This window comes from Aquila chrysaetos, chromosome 8, assembly GCF_900496995.4.
Source record: "Aquila chrysaetos chrysaetos chromosome 8, bAquChr1.4, whole genome shotgun sequence".
Taxonomy (NCBI): Eukaryota; Metazoa; Chordata; class Aves; order Accipitriformes; family Accipitridae; genus Aquila; species Aquila chrysaetos.
This window is the reverse complement of record NC_044011.1, coordinates 31,087,327-31,110,990: the sequence shown is the minus strand read 5'-3', so window position 1 is coordinate 31,110,990 and position 23,664 is coordinate 31,087,327. Positions and strand designations below refer to the sequence as shown.

The window sequence follows — 23,664 nt, the reverse complement described above, 5'->3', positions numbered from 1 at the left end:
GCCCTTAAAGAGTCCTCCATCCCTTTTAAGATTTAGTTGCAGTCTGAGGTGTGGAAGAGGGACCTCTGCCAGCAGAATGGCAACCGCCATGTCCCTCAGAACAGGAGCAATGTTGAGGAAAACTCATCAAGACTTGATACGCACTTGTAGAACAAAAGTTAAAGTTTACATAAATAGGAAAAAAAAAGTTGCTTCCTAGCACACAGTAGTCATTTCTACATGGTGACAGGATAAAATTCCTAAACTGGTATTCTTGCTTCACCCAGAAAGGTTTTTATAAAGAGCAATCAAATGACTATATAAGTCTAATTTGTCTGTTCAACAGTTGGGTCCAACAACAGGCTGCAGTGCAGCAGCTGTAAGCATGTCAGACTGCACCCTTGAAGTCCTTGCCTGCTCCCCTGGCTCTTGGTTCTTAGGGCTAGTTCAGCTTTCACAGCTGAACAAGGTTTCTTGCACCTGTGCCTACACCTCTGGCTGTGCTTTTCCTGCCAGAGTGTGAGTATTTTGCAGCAAATTCAAGGAAATTTATTTTTTAGGTGGTGCAAGACTACCTTGTTGCCAGGACCTTCCTGTTCTAGGGATCTCACAGCTTCTCTTCTAGAATTTCATACAACCCAGCAAAGTTGTAAAATGTGTGAAAAAATTTTCCCTATGTTTGATCTTCCCAGCCACTGATACCTGATGTAACTCAGAGTATGTATCCTCCTCTACCTCACCCCTGGGGAGCCTGTTTGTGCCCTACTCTCCCCTCCAGCTCCCAGACTGCAGAGGTGAAAAAAGGCAGCCATGCCAGCCCCAGGGCTCTGCAGATGATGCATGAACCTGCCAGAGTTGGAGGAGCCCTGCCTGTTGTACCGTGTCCTCTCTGTTGCAATGCTGGTTGCGTGCATCTACCTATGCCATGCATCTTGGTTCTGAGATGCTCTAGGATTATTTCCTGACCAATTTCAAAGCATTTTGTATATCCTTCAAGGTGCAGTTGTGCAAGGGCACTTGATGGGATCCATCAGCATTGGTGTGCGGTTTTACATGCGGGTGTAGGGTGATATCCCTACTCATTCCCACATATGTATTGGCTAGATATGGTTTAAAGCAGCAAACGTGGATTAGGGGTTCTTCCATGTGAACTTTTAGGAAGTTTAGCCTACAGCCAGTGCTGATGAAGTCTGGAACAATCTGGAAAGACACCCAGGGACATGACTGGCCAGCTGATACATGGTACTTGCTGTTGCTCGCGTTGCTTTGTTGTTATGGTGCCTCGCTTTTTGTTCATTTATTTCAGCCTCGCTGGTGTTGCTGTATCTTAAGTCATTTACATATCTGAGGCAGGAATTTTCTCCAATATCCATGTGTCCACAGGTACCAAGCACACTGGGATCCTAATCAGAGAATAAGTCATCAATGGTATGCAGAATTCATAAGGTGGGCTTCTGTTGTAAGAAAAGTGATCCGGAGAGCAAGAAGGCTTTTCAACTGTGTACTCCACTACTGGGGCATGCTCTGCAGCTGATTTAAATATTATTAGAACCATGACTTTTAACAAAGGAATAGAGTTAGGCTCCAAGTTTTTTCAGCTGCTGTTTGACATTGTTGTCTGTCCAGTAAAAATAAGCATAAAGCTAGTAGATGTCTTTGTGTAGATCCTTATTGTTTCACGTTGCATGTAAATTTGCATCTGTCATGAACTGAAATTATCAAGATCTTGCAACTAGATTGCAAGACCATTTCACAACTATGCTGTAACTAACTGTTCTCTGGGATGAGCAGGAATCCTGTGGAAATCCTCCTGGCCTATGATATTATGGTTTTCTGGGAATTGGCTCTCACGCATGCAACATGTTTTGGGTTTTTTTTATAGGTAGGTAATCCAGTAGTGCTATTATAAGTGGGGACCCTGTGGCCACTCTAATGACACTGAATGGTCTGACTGGGCCAAAAGTCTAATGGAAGGTTAAATGGTTTTGTCCCCATTTCTTGAGTGCATCAGCAGAGATCAACCTTTTTAACCTATCCTGTGTAACAATGGCCGTGCATAGCAGAAAAGTGATTTTCTTCAAATACTGAGAGACTGCTTAGACATAGCCCTACCCCTCCCTTTTCCCTCTTCTCTGTTGTTAAACCTCAGCTGATTAACTGTATATATTTTACTTCATTTTTGCACCACACTCCTCAGTAATTTGTCTCAGAGCATTTACAAAGGATTTAAACACTTTTATCCTAATTTCAAGAGGTGAGTCAGCAAAAACCCAGTGGCGTTAACTTGATAATGACAAAGCAAGGAACAAAACTTAGACCCTGGGAACTCAATGGTGGTTTTCTTACAGTTTTATACTAATTGTAGCCATGTCTTACAAACTTTACTAGCATCTACATAGAACACCGTGTGTGGTCTGCTCATTACCTTAGAAATTCTCCATCTTCTTACCAATGTACAAAGAGCAACTTTGTTACTTCTGACCAGTACCAAAGCCTAAAGTGAAGCAGACATATAATCTTAGTAGGAGTGCGGTCCCCTGCGGTTAAATACACACAGTTCTTGTACAGTCAGCATAGTAAATTTTTTCCTCCCACTTCCTAGAACGGTAAAAACAGGCAGGGTATTGCTGATGGTGGTTTTGGTGTTGAAAAGTACACAATTATTGGGTCCTTCCTCCAGTATCCAGGCAGCATAGGCTCTCATATTTTTGAGTATAGATTTAGATGCAGCTAATTGGTAGCATGATAGATATGGATGTAGAAGCCTGAGTAACAGATGGTTTTGAATAAGATGGAGTTCTGAAAGGCACAATTCAACATTTTTTATTTTTTTTTTTACAGGAGAAATACCACATCCTGTTTACAGATCATCTGTGTGTATTTGGCCAGACTCATCCCTTCTATAAATCATTTGCTCTGAATGGAGTCAGGACAGGGATTTTACTCAGTCCCTAGTGGTATTTGTTTTGTGAGATCTGGCTTTTAGAGCATGGTTAAAAGAAATCTGAAAGGACAGCTGTTCTCTGAGGTTTTTAAAATTGCTTGTTTAAATTCATATTTAAATGTAGTCTCTTTTTTTAAGTGCTGCTTTTTTGTGATCTTAAATGTTAGAGACATTGAAAACTAAAATTAATATAGCATGTCTATTTTATTCATAGAAGGGCACAGGTATTTTGTGGGCCTTGAAATAGATAACAAGTGTAAACTTACAGCCCGGGACTAGAGACAGAATTTGCATCATCTGAACTGTGGTCTAATCAGAGATTCCACTCCTCCATAAACCTAACTAAAAAAAAAAAAAAAAAAAAAAAAAAAAGACACATATGAGATGTTAATTATATCATTTTGTGCCCTGGAAGGTGCTGAGTCTGTTGGGAAATGTACCTGGCAGAGGTGCTAGCTGAGACACTGGAAGCTGTTAAGGGGAAGAACGCTACTCCGGTAAGTTTTCTTATCTTGCCTTTATCACAACAGGGTCAAGATGATCAGTAACTGACTGAGCAGATGGCATGTTTTACATATGTTTGATTTGCTGTGACAATCAAGGAAATAATTCCCAAATGAAGAATGCTTCTTGGCGGGAGGGGGTTACCAGGTGCAGAGACCATGCTCTACATTATCTTGTTCCACTTATCACAGTACCATAGGTGATAGTTATGCAGGGAAGTACTACGGATGATTCTTTCCACCTACTTCTGGCTTGTCCTCATCTTAGTCTTTTCCTTGCAAGTATGAACTCCTAGCCATTTATCATGATCAACAAGGTATCCTACCACTATATATTCACAATTAATCTGTAATGGAGCTATCCTTATGGATGCCTTAATAAAGCCTAAAAAAGACTGATTCATGCAGAAATGGGGCATTCTTGCCTAGGAAAAACACAAAAAGATGAAACCTAAGAAACCTGAGTTCTGATGGTGAATCTGGTGTAATTGTGAAGCAAAACATTTTGGTGTTTTACTGCTTCTGTGTCATTTTAGTCAGTTAACAGGATATTTTCTTGATCAAAACTATGATTGTCTCATTAATTTGAATATGTAGGTAAAAGGCTTCTTTCCAAGGATATAAAAATCAAACCTAGTTAGAGATGGACTGCTTTTTCAGTTGTGCTACTCTATAGTGTATCTTGAAGGTTTTCTACAGATCTTAATGGAAATCTCTGCACACCACTGGGTGGAATGAAACGAGGTGAAATGCAGAAGGAAAGATGCACAGATATTTCTTTTAAATACAGTCCAATTCAGGTCTCTCTTAGGTAGGGACCAAAAGTTTTCCAACACATTGAAGGTGTCCCAATTCGCAAATCACTTCAAAGGAGAAAATACATTTTAGCAATTTAATACATATCTAAGACATATTTTCAAAATCAATGCAACATGTTTCCCTGTATATTTTCACAGTGGTTCATTTAACATTTAATCTCCTGCATTCCACATACTCAAGTTGTAGGCTGCTTTTTCTGTATAGCACTTACCTTTCATTGCCAAGATGACATAGTAATTTTTTCTAATTAAAACACTCCAAGTATTTTTATTCTCACAGCCTTTCATCCTTACTGTTTTCCAAAATGGATATTGTAATACAGCTTCCTTTAATCTGACTCCACGCTAATTTTAATTATTTTGGGAGGAAGGGATTCTATCAAATGCTGCCAGAGATGCTTGTACTTTTATGTTTTGCCACTAAAATCTGAAACATGAGAATTTGGTTCAGCAAAGACAATATATGTGAGTATCTCCACAATCAATAAACTCTTGTCTTAAAAGCAAGGATGTATGTTAGTCCTCCTTAGTAGTTTCACATGTGATTAAAACCTGACTTTTTTTAAAACTAAATTAATCAACTTTATAAAATTCCATTTCTTGTTAATTATAATAGCATACCATTTCTCCCATTACTGGCCAAACCGAGTTTGAAGGACAGCTGACTCTAGTAATACCTGTGCATGCCTCTGTAGGATAGGGTCAAATATATTGTGTCTAGCTCTAGATAAAATTGCATTTTAATACTAAAATGCTTTCCATTTCCTTGCAGGATTAATGTTGTGTCTATCATGCTACCTGTATAAGAAGAGATTAAAAAAAAAAAAAAAAAGAAAAAAAGTTGTTCTGTTCTACTCAGTGAAATACTACTTTTTCCAGCCAATGTACTCTTAGCAAGATAAACCATGTAGTTTTAAAGATTACTCTGTTTAAATTTTCAAAACATTTTATTACTGTAAATGGAGTAACGTAGCTCTACGTTGAGTGTAATCAGGAGAAAAAAATTTAATGTTCCTCACTGGGAGGTATTTAAGAGGTAATATATCTTTAAGTGTCTCCGCCTCTGAATCCACCCACTTCTTGATAGCTGCGGCAGTCTCGTTGACTCATAGAAGCCGTGTTCATACAATAGCCAGCAATGAGCAGTATTTTTCAGAGATTTTAAGAGCACACCTCCTGCTATGTATTTTGCGTCCTAGCTTGCTGGGGTTGAAGGTGTATAAAAGAAACAGTTTTAAGTTTCTAAGATATTGCAAAAGATAGTTCCTCCTCTCATCCCGGAAAATCCTGACAGACCAGTTGGATACCCTTCAGGCCTTAACCAAGAACTTTATCTGCTTGTCCCACTGTCTTTCTTACAGTAGAAAGACCTGAGACACCCTTAAGAACTGAGAATCTGACTAATTTAAACAGATGGCTAATCCCAGTGCTGTCTGCAATGGACATCTACATCATCATCATCATCAGAAACAAAACAACATCTTAAAAAGTGGAATCTATAAGAAAAATGGAATTACTAAAGGAATGAAGGTAAGGTTTAATTGTTTACCCTAATTGCCTCAATATTGAAAACAAATAGGTAGTTGCAATATTACTTAAGCTAGTTTTATGGCAGCCTTAGTCTCCATTGAACAGGTTGTATGGATTAGGCTTGTGTGTTAAGTTTTATAATCTTGGGACCTGAAGCTGCTTTTTTTCTATCATCTTAAACTGCAGTGAGAGTCGTGAATGTTCATGCAACATACTGTTGGTGCCAGGGACGAACTAGTCTCTAGTTCATATCAAACACAACAAACATGTACACTGAAATGTAGTAGTTTCCTTCTAAAGCTTAACCAATGGTGGAGTTGACTTTGTGATGTATTAATCACTAGTGGAAAGCTGTTTTATCAACTTAAAGTGTGTGTGGAGTGGTTTTTAAAGTGTGATTTATTGCTGTACAAGTATAACCAAAAAAATGTAGGCAGGGGAAGCTGTCTTTTCTTGATGTTTACATTACTGCAAGGTTGTTTTAACTGATGCCTGCACTTTACTGATGCCTGCTCTCCAGCCTTGTACTGCTTAAAATCCAAGTCAGTTTACTTACTATTTTCTCAAGCTGTTCTCTTTGAAACTGGCACTTCCCATTTATGTGAACGTTTTGTGGAACAGTTGGCATGTAGCATCCTAAAGAATGAACCACAAAACCAAAGGTATGATTTTGCCAAAAGAGCCCAAATCTTAAATGTGGTCTGTCTGTGATACCTGTTCTGACTGGGAACATACTATCTGTCTTGAAGTGTCCTAACTCTGGATCTTGGTGTGATCATTAGTAGAAAGTCATGTAGTGACTAGAAAAAGGCCGGCTTTACAGTGTGGTGTGATGGTGAGAAGGGGATGGAGAAGGTTGCTTTTGGAGCCTGAGAGCTCACCTGACCATCCCCGTTGAAAGCTTTAGACGACGACTGTGGTGAGGGTTCTGGGTTCCGCTGTTTTACAAATAAACTGTTATCATATCTTTCTCTAAATGGGGCTCTCACGCACCTAGGACTCTAATGAAGGCACGCCCAGTGTCATGCTTAATGATTGTCTGGCTTTAGGTGTCTCCCTTGGTATGGGTGTTTCCTAATCATTGGCTTGTGTAGGATGAGGAAAGCAAAAAAGCTTGTGCAGTGATTGAAAAGTCCTTTCTTGGGATTTGCTTCCAGAAACCTAATCTAGCATCCTTTTATATATCACATATATCCCCTCATCACTTTATATATTAGCTATTTGCCCCGGTGATGTCTGAAATCCTTGCTTTCAGCTTGAGTGGCAAATTTCAAGGACTAAGCCTTGCCATTCAGTTATTGTTAACCTGCTGCAAATGAGCTGTTTTGAAGGCAGTCGGCTCCCAGGAGGGGATTAATTAGGATTTCCTTCTTAATAGGAAAGACATGGCTAGAGAAGTAAAGTAGAATATTACTGAGGGTGAGCAAAAAGGAAACAAAGATTAGCCTGAAAGGGGTGGCAAAGAAATGAAGGAAATGTTAGTAGATGCACCTGCTAGATTAGTGAAGTTTACAAGCACCGTATGGTTGGAGGAGAAGGGGTTTTACCCTGCCATGTGACGCGTGAAAGAAGCACTGAACCACTGGTAAATACCATCCATGGGTGAGGAATTGGTGAGGAAGTGAAGCATTAGAAAGTTCAGGAGACTTACCAAAGGCAGATTTGGTAAGTCTGGGTCTAGCACTGTGTTCCAAAATACATACCATTTCCCCTCTCTTCCTGCTTCAAACACAGATTGGGAAAGAAGGAAACAATAACAGACGAGTCCTGTATGAACCAGGAATCTCATTCCTGGTAGGAATCTCCCCATTCCTGTCTGGTCTGTTTCCCCGCCCCAGCTGCCTCACCCTGTTCGGTACTTATGCTTTATCCTATTTTACAGGAACAGATACTGTTCCTTCCTACCTGATCCGTTTACATGGCTTACTGCTGTAGGTGTGCAACTTCACACAGTCTTCCAGTGTGTTTATATCTGCTCACAAAGTGTGCTTCCCATTTACAGCTGGGATCTGAGGATCAGGGAGTATGGCAGCTGGGTGCACAAGGAAGCCTGTGCAGGAACCAGACCCAACTTTGTCATGATTCCAGTCATTCTCCTCCTTTCCTCCTCTTTTGCTCTTTCTCCACCTTGCCCTGATTTCCCCTAACACTCTGACACATACCCACACACATGTATATGTACTTTACTGCCTATTCAGTAAATTAATTCACCATTAAACACCTTACATAGGAGGGGAAATATAGTGCTAGGATATTCAGGGGACGTGACTGATGATGCTCGTTCTAGCACTTGAGACTTGTGGCAGTTCTGAAACTCTTGGGGTTAGTTACAGCTGTGTTACTTTGCATGGAGGGGAGGAGGGAGACGTGTTCTGGTTTGAGAGAGGCAACTGGTGGTACAGAGGCTGCAGCGAGGGCATGACACAATGAAGGCTTCTAAGCCAGGAATATGTAGCAATAGTTGCACACAATTGACTGACTGGAACATCAGGCTTTGCAGAAATCAGCTCCATAAACCTTTTTTGTCTAGGGAGCCCACAGGAAGCACTGGCTTCAGGAAATGCTGGCTTTGGAAACACTGCTTTTGAAAACACTGGTTCAGGAACAATGTGTTTTGCATCTTAATGATGTAAGAACATTTTGTGTGTCTGTGTGCATGACAGAAATAGAGAAGCAATTCTGATACAGCAAAACCCCCAGGTTTCCAAAGAAAGGATTTTGTTTAATGAGGTGGGGAAGGTAATTAGGGATGATCAAATGTGGGGGAGTAGGGAGGCTTTCTTTGCTCCTAGCAATCTGTGGCATACCAAGGATAGGAAAAGAGGTAGCTGAGTGATAAAGCAGCAGTGAAACATCCTACCAGAAGAGAAGCTGTTGCTTTTGGGGAAGAGATATACCACTTTGGGGTGGGACTGCTTGTTTGAATAGATTCTGTGATTATTTTAAGTCTGACTCACTCAATTCTAGCTGATAGCACGGACTCCCGTGTTGTAATGGACACCAGGCCTAATCACAACCCCACAACCATGCTGCATCCTTGCTTCATTGGAAGTTGGGCCACAGTAAGACCTAAGCTCTGGGAGGTGGGTCGTGGGCCACGTCTTCTACTTCATTAGTGCTTGTAACACAGGCAGATGCTTTGTGTTCTTCCAGAACCTGTACCTGGACTTGCCTTTATCCAAAGCACAATTCAATAGCTAACTTATTTATGTAACTGTAGTAGCCAGGGAAAGGTATTTTCCTAGTGACGCTTTCTTTTGCTGTTATATTGCTGTTGATTGGGTGTCAATTGTAGGGGACATTGGATTTTTAAAACAATAAATATGTTTGTCCGGTGGAAACATTTTTTTCTTACAGTACACATGCAACAACTTTACTTCTTTGATAGATCATTCCCTTGGATGCCTGAGAGAGCTTCCAAGACAGTATGAAGCTATTTGCAAATTCATTTTTTTTCTGTTCTGCACTGAAAATGGCAGTAGCTTGCAAGAAACTTGCAGTGAACAAGACTACAGCCTTTTCCAGGGCTTTCAAGCTCCTTTCTGAAAGCAAAAAAGAGCCTGGGATGAGATCAAACCCAGTAATATCTGCCCCACTTATTTGATAGCCCGAAAATGTGATAGCCTCCAGCATTTGGGGGCTCTAAAATTTGGAAGATGACTGTATTTAGCCTCTGTCCTGTGACATCTGGACCTCCTCCTAACTGTTCTGTTCTGCTATTGATTCAATACTCCAGCATCTAGTCTCAGTCCCTTCCATGCTTTTGGCTCCCCTGCTTTTCTTCCTCTCCCTTCTGCACTACAATGTCACTTACTTCCCAATGAATATCTTAAAGAAAACATTGATTGTTTAAAAATAGAGTCATGAAAGGAATATGCCATGCAACTGTTCTCATAGGAATCATTTTCTTGTATGTTGTAAATGACCCCTGTAATTTCTTTGTGCTCTGTCCTCTCACATATATACATAGCACTTACTTCATGTGCTTTTGCAGCAGTTAGTGTAACTGGGACATTTTGGATGCAAACTCAATATAAATGTTAATGAGTGCTGTGGGAAAAAAAAAAAAAAAAAGCTAATTCCCACAATTAGAGTCATGTGATAAGGCTTATTAATAAGAGAAGAGAAAGGAGGGAGGGTTAAAGTTGATCAGACTACAGCCTTTCCAAATGTTTGCAGCCTCAGCTATGCAACCATAATGATCTACCACCAGAATAATTTTTTTTTCTGAAATATCTTCATTTTTTGGTGTTGCTTTGTGTAAAAACAACCTGAAAGGGGACTTTGCTGGCCCCAATCTTTTTCACCTGCAGCACCTAAGCCTTTTCGGCCTGTTCCATTCTGCATGTATTAGTGGAAAGTGCAATCCCCATAAGCCCTCTGGGTTTCATAGCTGTAGCGACAACAGGAAGATACTGAGAATTGGTTTTCAGACTTCTCTACCAATTACTACACCTGTTGCTACAGCTGCACCACAGATATGACCTCCTCATCCTCAGTTCCTGCCTTCTCTTCTCCTTGGTTTCGAGCCCCAGAAATTTGTTGCTTCGCACCAGCACTCTCAGCTAATAATCACAGGTCTCAGATCCACACCCTTGTTGCTGTCATCTACCTTGCTATGTGATGAGCTCAATGCATTGGAAGCAGGAAATGTTGAAGACGTCTTTCCACAAACTGAGATGTGACCAGTGTGTAGGTACAGGTAACAGGCAACAACTCTTTTAGCAATGCTTTGAGTGTGTTGCATGAGACTTTACATGCAAGGCTAGAGATTTTTCACATTGGACAATAAGTAAGTTTCCAGTAGGGCTGGAGTCACTACCCTGTTAACACCTGGAAGTTTAAGCCCTAACAAAAATAGCATGCATTGATTCGCTTTGGCTTGAAAGACCTAGTATGTCAGGTGCTTAAGGACAACCTCCTCTCAGCACAAGAACAGCTCATCATTGTACTCTTGAAAACAAATAAATGTATCAGGAGACTGGCTTAGCTAACCAGATAACCCATGATGGAGCTCCAGTGCAAAAAAAGCAGTATACAAGAGGAGAAACAGGAATGGGCTACGAAAGAGGAATTTTGAAACATTGCAGTGGCATTTAGGCATGGTGTTAGGAAAGCCAAAGCTCACCTGGAGTTGACATTTGCAAGGGACATCAAGGGAAGCAAGATCTTTCACTGCTATATTAGTAGTAAATGAATAAACATGGAAAATGTGGCCCATTGCTGAATGGGGTGGTTGACTTAGTGACTGCAGACGCAGGTGAGGCTGAAGTACTCCATGCTTCATTTGCCTCAGTTTTCACCAACAAAGTCTTCCAAGCCTCTGTGTCATCAAACTACCAGTACTGGAAGCAGACTGAGTCATGGATCTCTTGAGAAATCTCAACACATACAAGTGCATAGGACCAGAAGGGAAGCATCCAAGTGTGCTAGCTGATGTCATAGTGGTATCACACACTATGATCTTTGAAAGGTCATGGATATCAAAGGAGTTCCCTGATAACTTAAGAAAGGCAAATGTTCTATCTGTCTTCAAGACAGATCATTTCTAGCAAAGGTTGTTTCTGGGAGCATAGAGAAGAAGGTGATTGGGAATAGCAAGCATGGATGTACCAAAGATAAATTACAACTGATTGTCTTCTATGATGAAGTGACTAGATTTGTGAATGAGGGGAGAGTGACGAATGTCATCTACCTTGACTTTAGCAATACTGTCCTCATATGCTACTTGGGACATTACGGTCTCGATGGGTAGACTGCTATATGGGTTAATAACTGGCTGGATCATTGGGCTCAAAGGGTGGTGGTTAATGGTTTATACTTTGCCTGGAGGCTAGAGAGGTTTCATATATGGGGGGAAAAAAAAAATCAAGATGCAGATAACAACACTGGGACATGTTTCTCTGGAGCCTCCATCGTGGAGACTTTCAGGACCCATCCGGGCAAAACCCTGAGCACCCTGCTGGGAATTTGGTGTTGACCTGCCTTTGAACACGAGGATGAATCAGAGACTGGGTGGGCCCTCAGCTGGTCTAAGTGAGTCTGTGACCCTTTAGCATAAGGAGGCAGCATTTCTCTGGTGGGAGTCAGCTGCAGTGATCTAAAAATGGACAGAATTGATGCCGAAACCCAGTAGGGCTTCTGTGGGTAAATACCTGGCAAGCAGCTTATTCTTGCTCAGTAGAGGTAATTAGTAAAAGAAAGCCATGAAGTGGCTAGTCCCATTGCCAGTCTACTTATGTCCCTTCAGCATGAGAAATAATCACCTTTGCAAGCTGTAAGTGGCAGTCTTAGCTTTCAGAAACAAGTAAGGTAATACGCATTTTCTACCTGCTATGTCAGTGAGGGATGTAGGTGGCTGCCTTCCATTGCAGAAGCAATTTCATGAATATAATGGGCAGAATGATAAGATAATGGCTGCTTAGGGACTGTCTGGGTCTCTGTGTGAGCTGGCACAAGCAGGGTGCAGGAACAACCACAAAACCACAGATGAAATGCAGAGTAAATTTTTTTTTTTGTTACCTCACCAACCAGGGGATCCCCAAAGCAGCACCCAGGAAGAGGCACACAAGTGAGGACACCGGCACCGGGGAGCTTGGTCCTGCTGGAGGATCACTGAACCTGCTGTTTTCACCTGTATTTCAGGGATTCGCACAGGCATAGTTTACCACTGTGCTTTGATCTTTCCCACAGCAGGGCAGGAATCTCAAGCATGTTCGATAGGGTACCTCCAAGTCTATCACAGGCCTATGTTATTGAAACACAGATGTTCTACTTGTCCAACACACTAGGCTAAACAATAATTAGTATGGTGTATGTGTTTTTCTACACCTCAGCTGCAGGTCACTTGAGCGTGTTTATAATCCTCCTTGCCAATCTTCCGTTATTTTACCACACTCCACCCCCTCACTCAAGGGACCACTTCCGCTGGGGCTGGCAAAGCTGGAGGTGTCTGTTTGGGCTTGTGGGGTGTAGGGCAGGGTAGTTTACAGAGGCATATAGAAAAAGGAATAAACATATCTCTACAATAATGCTTTGAATCAGGTGTTCCACTCATCCTGTCAGAGGATTAAACCACTCAGCCAGCCAGGCACCACCAGTAGATTGTTTCATTTGATGCATTAAGTCCTGGAGATGTTGAATGGTGTCTTCTATGCTGGCTGATTCATCAGTTATGTTGAAGCAACATATACCTTCAAAATCGGAGTAGTGTTTATGGTGTCAAAGAAGGAGATAGTCCACCGCCAATTGATTGTATAATGTTCTTTGGCGTATAGCTGGTACCTACTTGGAAAAAATAACAATGAAGAACGTTAATATCAAAAGCATTTAGCATAGCACAATACTGTAATACAGCTACTGGGGTTGGCATGCCAATTGAACACATTGTCAAAAGATCTACAGCCATTAATCCTCTTTCAATACAAAGGGCAGGTGAGTTAGTTACAGTACAGGCTAAACAGATCCAAGTAGTTACATGTTGATCTCTCAGAAATGTGTCCAGGGCATGTGCCTGTAGTATGACACTACAAAGCACAACAAGCCAACCTTTGATAAGGGAAGAAAACAGGAGTGTCATCTATTTGTAGTAATACATATGCTGTTGCTCCAGCTCCTTCAGCTAATATCACTCCGGGTTTGATAACCTGTTGTGGGGTAATTGCCAACACAGATTGAAGAGCTATGGGCTTGCACTTTTTCAGATTGAACTTCAATTCAATGTTAGGTTTGCAACACCAATAACACTGTTCCAATGCTATCTCTGCTAGATAAGGCACAGGCATTTGTCAAAGATACCTGAAATACAAGAACTCAAGAATCTGATATCAATAGAGGATGTAAAATAAGAGGAGAAGTTGGGGTACAGAACCATATGGCATTCTCAGGGGTTATTATATGAATCTTCACATCTAGACTAATAGGTCACAGTCCCACCATGCAATCCATTGGTGTAAATGATTCCATTTCCCCTGTAGTTAATATTTTGGGAGAGATACCATCTGGAAGAATTTCAATCCTCACCATGTTTTGTACTGGAGGTGTTGTAATATGTTCATAGGGTGTTTGATTATGAATATTTTGCCTATTTAACAAAAAGACTGCTTTAGGGAGATGCGAACTCCAGTGTTGTAAAGTTTTAGTACTGGTTAGCTTGTTTAATTGTTCTTTCAACATCCCATTCATTCTTTCAATCAATTAGCTTGGGGATGGTAGGCAACGTGGAATATCCAATCTGTCCCTAGCTCTTGAGCCCAATCTTGGACATTACGTCCAGTAAAGCGTGTTGCTTGGTTACTTTGTATTTGGTGAGGAGGTCTGTATTGATGAATGAGTTGTTCTAATGCTTCAGTTGTGCTATGTTGATTAGCATATTTGGTGGGTTTAGGAAAAAACAGTCCTGACACTGTATCCACAGCAGTAAATGTATATCGCCACCCCCTCAACAGGGGCAGGGGACCCATGTAATCAACCTGCCAGGTATTCAAGGCCCACTGACCCTGTTTTATCTTTCCCCATGGCCTATATAATGACCTTAAATATAGCTGCATACAAATAGTACAATTATGTGCACATACTTAATAAATACATAATGGCTATCAAAAAGAAAGCATTAGCGAGATCTATCACCACCTTCCAGGGTTGTAAATTTTTGCTGATTTTTTTCTATAAGAGTAACCATGTCTGGTACCGTAACTGCAAGTGGTGGGGGGGTGACTTTATTCAATTCTCTATAATCTACAGTCATTCTCCAAGTGCTGTCTCATTTTTGAACATGCCAAATAGGATTATTAAAAGCAGTCATGGTTTCCTTAATGATTCCCACTAGCTGAAGTGTCTGAATGGTTTGAGTAATTTCCTCCTTCCCCCCCCAGAACACAATATTGTTTTACAGTTACCACCTTGGCAGGCACAGGCAGCACAACAGGATCCAGCTTTGGGAATCCACCACACAAGACAATTACAGATCGAATAGCAAATCCCTTTTGCGAAGTCCCAAAGCAGAAACAACTATTTAAAGTTTCAACCGCTCGTCCTGCCAACACATCAATACCCAAGATATATTCTTTAACTGAGGCAACACCATTAACATTGTTAACACTGTTGTGGTAAATGGAGTGGCATTTCCTATTATTAAGGTAACCTTAGCTCAGAGGGTAGGGGTCAGATTTCCCACCAGTCACAGATCTGTGATGTGGCTGCTTTATTATCAATATTACTATGTAATAGAGTAACCTCAGCTCCAGTATCTACCAGAGCTAACACATGTAAAATCCCCCAAGACCACCACTTTATAGTTAAAGTAACATAAGGGTGTCAGTCCCCCTCATGATAAGAGGCTACAGTGGCAGCAATTTTCAGGGACCTGCCAAACCTTCATTTCTGCTGTTTTGGCATTTGCCAGGTAGTGCCTTGCTGTGTGGTGGCAGGCAGGGGTGGAGGGTGGGCACAGAGTTGGTGGTGGGGCCAGGGGCAGTTGGCTGGTTTGCATAGGCACTAACTTTTGCCATTGGCGAAACATTTCTGATGTTGTAATCCCATTTATATCTGATCATGGGACACTGGCTTGTATACGATCATTCCACAACTGTTTCCTCATCACCTGTGATGTAACTCCTTTTGGTTTTGCCAGTTTTCCTTTATTCACCACCCACACAGGTGGTCCCAAAGTTATAGCCCCAATTTCCCTCAAGGTATTTGCGAGGGCACCTACATTACCCATAGCATTTGTGACTGCTGGTATAATCAAGTGTTGTAGTGAGGCGGGCGCTCCTCTCAAAAGCTGCATTTTGATACTTCTCATTACTGCTACCCTGTCTGGATTGAATCCCATAATCAATGCATAAGCCATTGCTGTTATCGAAATGTTCCCAGGTACATCCGAGTAAGATGATAAGCAGTACAGCAAGCAGCAAAAGCAACAAGCAGCCACTAACGAGCACTAGACTCTAACATACAGTAAGGCAAGCAAGGCCCATGGCAAGCACAGAAGCTTGCCAATTAACAGCTAAACAGCAATAACAACTATAAATTTCATCTAGCACATTCTAATCAAATCTATCGTTATCTTGAACTCTTCATGGCCCACGTCGGGCACCAAAAAGAACTGTCGTGGTTTAACCCTGGCCTGTAACTAAGCACCACACAACCACTCGCTCACTCCCCTGCTCCATTTATTAGCAATATGTGCTATCAACTGTTCTACAGTATCTTGCAGCCCATGGCACTGCTTTGCTTCAGTAATAGTTACTTCTTGTGTGATCGTCTTTGCATCTTGTAAAGTGCCAACTTCCTTTTCCAATTTTCTCATTTTACTCTGTAATGCAACAACTTCACAGTCAAGACCTCTAAGACGGGTAACTAATAACCATCCCAATCTCCCCATTAACTTACGAGAAGAATCTGATGCCACTTCTCATGGCAATCCATGCATAGCTGTTTCAATTGTCTGGGGGGTAACAACCACCCCATCATCTATTTCAGGTCATGCTTCTGGCGGAGCCCATGTAGCCAGGAAAGTGGCCATGAGGGTCCACCACTCAGTACTGGGCCATCCTGGAATACAGGGAGTCACCGTCATGGCATCTCCAGTCCCCGACTTTTTTGCCAGCTATGGCATGGCTGTTCCTGGATCCTCTTGACTACACCAAATCGGTAAGCCAGCACAGGCAGGATGCAGGAACAACCACAAAACCACAGATGAAATGCAGAGTAAATTTTTTTTTTTGTTACCTCACCAACCAGGGGATCCCCAAGGCAGCACCCAGGAAGAGGCACACAAGTGAGGACACAGGCACTGGGGAGCTTGGTCCTGCTGGAGGATCACTGAACCTGCTGTTTTCACCTGTATTTCAGGGATTCGCACAGGCATAGTTTACCACTGTGCTTTGATCTTTCCCACAGCAGGGCAGGAATCTCAAGCATGTTCGATAGGGTACCTCCAAGTCTATCACAGGCCTATGTTATTGAAACACAGATGTTCTACTTGTCCAACACACTAGGCTAAACAATAATTAGTATGGTGTATGTGTTTTTCTACACCTCAGCTGCAGGTCACTTGAGCGTGTTTATAATCCTCCTTGCCAATCTTCCCTTATTTTCCCACAGTCTCTATAAAACCTGAATTTTCGCCAAAGTAATGGTTAACATCATGCTGCTTCTCACAGCTTGCTGTTGCAAGTGTGCAGTAGTGATTCAAATCCTGTTTTATAGGGTACTAGACAACCATAAAGATCCCTTAATTTATCATGATATGCAGGTCTGTTTCTGTTGCCAACAGACATATGAACTCTCTCATGGATTATTATTTTTTAATTTCTTTTTGAAGAAAATTAACTTTTGTTGTGGCTAGGACTGTGGTGTTAACCAGCAAAACAGGAAATTAAATTTCCCTACAATGACCAGTGGCTCAGCCAGAGAATTCCTGCCGTTCCTGGCAGCTAATTTTTCCACAGAAAACACTTTTAGAAAGCAACCAAGCCAGAAGTTTTGTGAGACTATTGTCTGAGAGAGTTTTCATTATGGGATGGATGTTGAATTGGGAGTAAAAATGTCATTTAAGGAGAAGAGCAGGCAGCAGGAACCAGCAGTATTGTGTGCCAAACTGAAGAGGAGCTGGACTGTTCCACGCTTTAGGATGTATTGATTCAGCCAGATACCTAGAGAATTCAGTGAGATACCTTTAGTATAAAACTGCAAGGTGAAGAGCTGACTTCCCAGGACAGATACCATCTATGTGCACCCATGTCTTCAGCACAAAGTAATGTTTAACCTGTTTGGGCCAGGCAACTTTCTCCCTCCTGAACTATTTTGAAATTCTGGGAGAACATCCAGTGTAACACAGCAAAGCCTTGTCCGTTCTGATCATCTCAGTCTTTGGAAATTACTCAGCTGTATCCTTTCCTTCATTTGCTTGGCCAAACACAGGCTTTGCCATGTGCTCTGTCATTTCCCCTGCTGCCTACAAATCTGCTTTTCCCCCTCAGCCTACCAAGAAGTGAGGACTTATTCACTTAGCAACAGGAAAGACAAATCTGTGGTAAGGAGCTGAGACTGGTAGCCATTTCAGCTGACATCATGCTGCACTCTGCTTCCTCCAGTAACTTCCATTTGAGTTTCTGCTTCCCTGTTGCTGCTGATGATTCGTGTGGTCTGAAGAGCTGCCATATATCCCTTTCTGTGATTCACATATAGCTGAGACTTCAATCTGGCTAATCTTCTCACAGTCGCAAAGCTGTCAGCCTACACGTGGAATCACAGCAGCCATTTGTATGTTCTTGAGTTTCTTGGGGCTATTCTGTAGGAAAGTGCGTCAGTCCGTCCCTGTATTTCAATTTCCTGTCCATTCCTTGTGCCTCCACAAACCTTTGTGTTTGTCTTCTGAAAGGAACATTTCTCTTTCTGTAGTCCCCAGGTTGCACTTCCTGAAGGTGAAGGTAGCTGCGATCAGGCATTTGTGCTCACTATTGTAGCGAGATCTGTAAAGATCACCCAAGCCACTGCCTGGAGAGGGCAGGATACAGATGTATTCACCCAGTCCTAGCAGCCATGTGTCAGTGACTAGTGATTTAGACAGGAACCTTGGAGGCCAGGGAATATAACATGAGAAATAATTTTAAGACCACCCATGCTTGTCACATTGTACCTCATTGTAAGCTGTTCCCTGAAAGAATCCCAGCCCCGTGATCTGATCAAATATATCTCCTACTTGGACCACCTGCTGATCAGCCTCAAAGTTTCAGGTGCTACACAAACACCAACACCAAACAACAAAACAATTCAAAGTGAATGAGCTTTTGTTGAAGGCATTTCATGGTCCAAGAAAGCATTTGAAAATTCAATATATTTTCCCAGCTTTTTAAGATCATATTCATGGAAGTTCATGAGTTTGAGCTTTTGAACTTCCAGCAATCTATTGACAACAGGCATGCTCAAAGGGAACATTTTACTTTGGCACAAAAATACGTGTCTGCATGTCTCTTTATGTTGTATCTTCTTTATATAAGGCATTGCTTTCCTGTGCAATTTTTTCCTTGCATCATTGTTATATAAACAAGCTTTTTTGTTTGCATATGTGGGTGGTAAGACTGTTTGAGAGTTTCTAGCAGGTACCAGGGTGTGTTAATCCCGTAGGAGGAAATCTTCTTGGTTTTTTGTTGTTTTCTTTTGATCACAGAGGAAGCAAACCCTGTTCAAACTGTTTTCATGCAATCTCCACCCCTTTTACTCTCTTCTAATTACAATCATCCTTCACCTATGGACCATCATCCCTGGGGTTTTTTCACTTGTTTTAGGTTATAAAAGAACCAACAGTGAGATTTTTATAAGCCTTTTAAGTATTGGGTTGGTGCACCTGTCGGTGAATATATAAGGGGTGTTACAAAGAAGATTCTGCTTTATGTGTGTGTACAGTCCAGTTTCATCCCAGGTTCAGAAATATGAAATTACTTTATCAAATAATCTAGGAAGAATCCCACATGGGTGGAACTTGTCTATTAGTAATTTTTGGCTTTCAATACATTTCTTAACAGTGTGTCTTCAAGTTGAACTCAGAACCTTTGTTTCTAAAATCTAATTCTTACCCATAACCAAGCAGGAACAAGTACAGATTCCAAAACAAAAAATGAGCATTTACTAAAATCTACATCTTTTGAAGAAAAAAGTTAACATTTTTGGTTTTTGTTCTGTGACAAGTATGCTGCTGATATATGATAAGTGTAATTGCTTGTTCTTAAAATCTACACATGGTTTCAGGGGATAGAAAGCTTATCAAGTCTGTAATCTATCTTTATTTTCAGATATATATTAATGGAACTGGTATGTTGACATGCAGTATGTGAAATGTTGGATACACTGTGTGCATTAATAAGACTTGGCAAAATAATTATGAGTAAGTTTGCATTCGGAGACAGGAGACGTGCTCTGAGAACTGAATAAAATTCAGTTTCACTTTGGGTTAAACCTTTTGTCCCAGGAGAGGTGTAATTTATTGCATCCCTGAAAAGGAATTAATTGGCCTCCTCACATCTCTTGCTCACCAGTGAAAGCTAACGAAATAAAATCCAGCAAAAGATGACTGTCTTTAACCAGAGATGTACAGGATCAAGAAGGGCTGCAAGGAGGCTGTCTTTTTTTCATATGTCTATTGTAAGGATGGATAGCTGAGCAGGCTGGCCCCAAAATCCTGGCCCTTGGGCATTGGTGCTCAGTGTAGAAACCTTGCAGAGGACTTGTTGTTACAGCAGCAGTTTTCAGCATAAAGTAATGTCTACAAGATCCTTCCATATCTCTCCATGTACAATGTCTTCCCAAGCACACAGGTTCCCCTGTCCATTTCCAACAAGCTTTTCTCTGCACTTCATTATCGTCTTGCCTCTTCCTAAATTTCTGTTGTGACAAGAGAAATGTCTTCTCTTTATTGTCTTACTATGTAAAGGAAGTCCTGTCATCACCTGTTTGATTTGGTGTGATGGGTTGACCCTGGCTGGTTGCCAGGTGCCCACCAAAGCCGCTCTATCACTCCCCCTCCTCAACTGGACAGGGGAGAGAAAATATAACAAAGAGCTTGTGGGTCGAGATAAGGACAGGAGAGAGATCACTCACCAATTACCGTCAGGGGCAAAACAGACTCAACTTGGGGAAAATTAACTCACTTTATTACAAATCAACCAGAGCAGAGTAATGAGAAATAAAACCAAATCTCAGAACACCTTCCCTCCACCCCTCCCTTCTTCCCGGGCACAACTTTACTCCCGGATTCTCTACCAAGCCCCCCAGCGGCACAGGGGGACGGGGAATGGGGTTTACGGTCAGTTCATCACACGTTGTTTTCTGCCGCTTCATCCTCCTCAGGGGGAGGACTCATCACACTCTTCCCTGCTCTAGCGTGGGGTCCCACCCATGGGAGACAGTCCTCCACGAACTTCTCCAACGTGGGTCCTTCCCACGGGCTGCAGTTCTTCATGAACTACTCCAGCATGGGTCCTTTCCACGGCATGCAGTCCTTCAGGAGCACGCTGCTCCAGCGTGGGTCCCCCACGGGGTCACAAGTCCTGCCAGAAAACCTGCTCCGTGGGCTCCTCTCTCCACAGATCCGCAGGTCCTGCCAGGAGCCTGCTCCAGCGCGGGCTTCCCACGGGGTCACAGCCTCCTTCGGGCACCCACCTGCTCCGGCGTGGGGTCCTCCCCGGGCTGCAGGTGGATATCTGCTCCACCGTGGACCTCCATGGACTTCAGGGGGACAGCCTGCCTCACCATGGTCTTCACCACGGGCTGCAGGGGAATCTCTGCTCCGGCGCCTGGAGCATCTCCTCCCCCTCCTTCTTCACTGACCTTGGTGTCCGCAGGGTTGTTTCTCTTACATGTTCTCACTCCTCTCTCCAGCTGCCAAATACTGCCTGTCCCAACTTTTTCCTTCTTAAAAATGTTATCACAGAGGCGTTACCACTATCACTGATTGGCTCGGCCTTGGCCGGCGGCGGGTCCGTCTTAGAGCCGGCTGGTATTGGCTCTCTCTCGAACACAGGGGAAGCTTCCAGCAACTTCTTACAGAAGCCACCCCTGTAACACCCCTCCCCGCCCGCTACCAAAACCTTGCCACACAAAGCCAATACATTTGGTAAAGAAATCACTGTGGCTTTTGCATTAGAGAGCCATCTCTGGAGGTTATGCAAGAGTGAAAGTCAACACTCTCTGCTAGTAATGAACAAGACAGCATTACCAAGCATGACAAATCAAAAATGGAGCTCTGTCAGCTTCCATCTCACCCCCAACCCAAAGTATCAATTAATTGATGCTTTTGAAAACATTGGCATGAGCTTCTTTATGCTTTCAGCACAGCATAATTAAATCAAGCAAATCAGAAGGTAAAAATCAGCTTTGCCCATCAATATGTGGAAAATACTTTAAAATTTGCAGACATAAGGTACTATTAGTAATTTTTTATATCTGTGATTCAGTATAACTGAAGACCTTTTGAAAACTTGTCTCATGGGCTGAGAATTACATGGGTTTATGTAAGTGAAGTGAAGCATGTTTTTACTGGATTTTGTCAGTATTATTATCAGAGACTTTGGCTTTTTTGACTCTGTCAGTATGTACCTGATGAGAAACAAAGCGTTGTAATCCTGTGATTTTGTTTTAAAGATGTTAACATTTACAGGAAACAAAATTTCATTCAATGACAAGTTATGCAGATTCTTAAAACATCAGGTAGGCATGCTTATTTTTATTCCCTGCTGAACACTTTATAGGTGCCAAAAATGCATGTAGTTAGGGAAGCGGAGTGTTGTATGAGGGGAAAAAAAGAATCACCTCCCTAGTTTGTTCTTTCAGCATGGTAGCATTATACAATCTTGGTTGGTTGGTTTCCTATAGGAACAAGACTAATTTAGTGATGCTATCTGTCTGTCAACTCCTTAACAACTTGTGAACTAGTCAGCCATCTTCAGTCAGATTTGATAAAGGCACATCATCAACTCTTTCCTTTAAGTAGGCAGCTGGGCACAGGAGAAAAGCTCTGCACATTCTCTGTTGAAAGAGAAGCTGTAGTGTGAACTCATTCCTCCAGTACCCTGGAGAATCTGCAGTAGAAAGGAGATTTGGTCTACGTCCCAAATAGGAAGGAAGTTTCTGTCAGTGTGTTGCTTTATTTGACCCCAAAGTCAGTCAACATGCGACACATGTAGAAACCCAGAATTTATTATTCCCAGAGTTCACAGTGCTCTGTTTACTTCTGCTCTAACTCATTTCTGCATGGTGCGTATCTTATCATTGCATTTCTCTGGAATTTATTTAGTCTGTAAACTTTCTGAGAGAAAGACTTTATTTTCTGTCCTCTTCTTGTAAAATACTTGGTACACATAGGAGCAGTATCTATTAAGTGCACCTTCATTCACAGGGGTTTTCATCAAAGTCTTCCCACTTTTTCAAATATCAGTGATTTGTTACCAGTATTGTGTAAAGCAGTTGACCTATCTCCTGTTCTAGTTGCTGCTAGTAAGTCTGGATAGAAAAGTGTATCTTGGTCTCATTTCTCATGGGACATTTCTCCTCTACCAGTCTATCTACAGAGGAAACTTGAGTTCAAGTTAAATGTTATACTTACTGTTTTGCAGTAGTTCAGTTCTAATTCAGTCATGCATCAGTTCTTCATCTTCAGAGGACATTGATCCAAAGGTGAGCAGATTCAGATTCACCATTGTCATCTGGCTGGTGTTTAGCCATTTCACAAAGGCTGCATGATTTCAGTTCACGTCCTGTTAATCAAGTATCTCACCTACTCAGCAACGGCATTCTAGTGGGAGCTGTGTTTCGGGATGTCAGCATAAAGACAGAAATGGAACAGATGCAAACCTCTCATTCCGTGACAGGTAATTTCTGTAGGCTTGGGCTGAAGGTTGATGGTTAGGCATTTTAGAGAGCTTTGACTACTTCCTTGAGATTTAGGTGATCATAATTAGAATATTTTGTTTTTCAGGGCTACCCACAGAATAACTTGAATAGTGTGGAAAGCCTGTTAAAGAGATTTTAAACAGATATCCAAGAAAGGCTTCTGACTCAAAAATGTAGTTTAAAAGACTGGCAGAGGACGGTTTGAGGGTTCTTTAGTTTTCTTGTTGTTTTGAGTAATGCTTTACTGGGGAAGCCAATTAAAATATCTCTGCACCCTAACACTTCTCAGCAAATAATCACCATAGTTGACTGACAATAATTTGTTTGCAGACTTCACTGTTTGCTGCTTATTCCTATCTTCTGTTTTTTTCCAGCCCTGTACACCTTCCTGGCTTATGGCTAACATTTCAAGGCTACATGTAGTCACTATTGCACAGTGTGTTGCATTCTTGGCTGTGCTACATGCCCACTTAGCTGTGTGGCCAAAAAACCCAGCCAT

The 23,664-nt window shown here is 41.8% G+C and overlaps 1 protein-coding gene across 4 annotated transcripts in view; it reads left to right on the top strand.

The window, feature by feature from the left end:
• Positions 1 to 23,664, top strand: part of SPTLC3 (serine palmitoyltransferase long chain base subunit 3) — a 99,028-nt gene that overhangs the window by 5,167 nt on the left and 70,197 nt on the right. Inside the window, exons 1-4 of one of the 4 annotated variants that reach the window (XM_030023386.2) lie at positions 68 to 498; positions 605 to 1,362; positions 3,339 to 3,420; positions 5,606 to 5,774. In XM_030023386.2, the coding sequence (XP_029879246.1) occupies positions 5,658 to 5,774 (117 nt within the window). In that variant the 5' untranslated portion in view covers positions 68 to 498; positions 605 to 1,362; positions 3,339 to 3,420; positions 5,606 to 5,657. Of the gene's footprint in view, positions 1 to 67; positions 1,363 to 3,338; positions 3,421 to 5,293; positions 5,775 to 23,664 lie in introns of those variants that run through there. The other 3 variants (XM_030023385.2, XM_030023387.2, XM_030023389.2) reach the window with 3 other exon arrangements.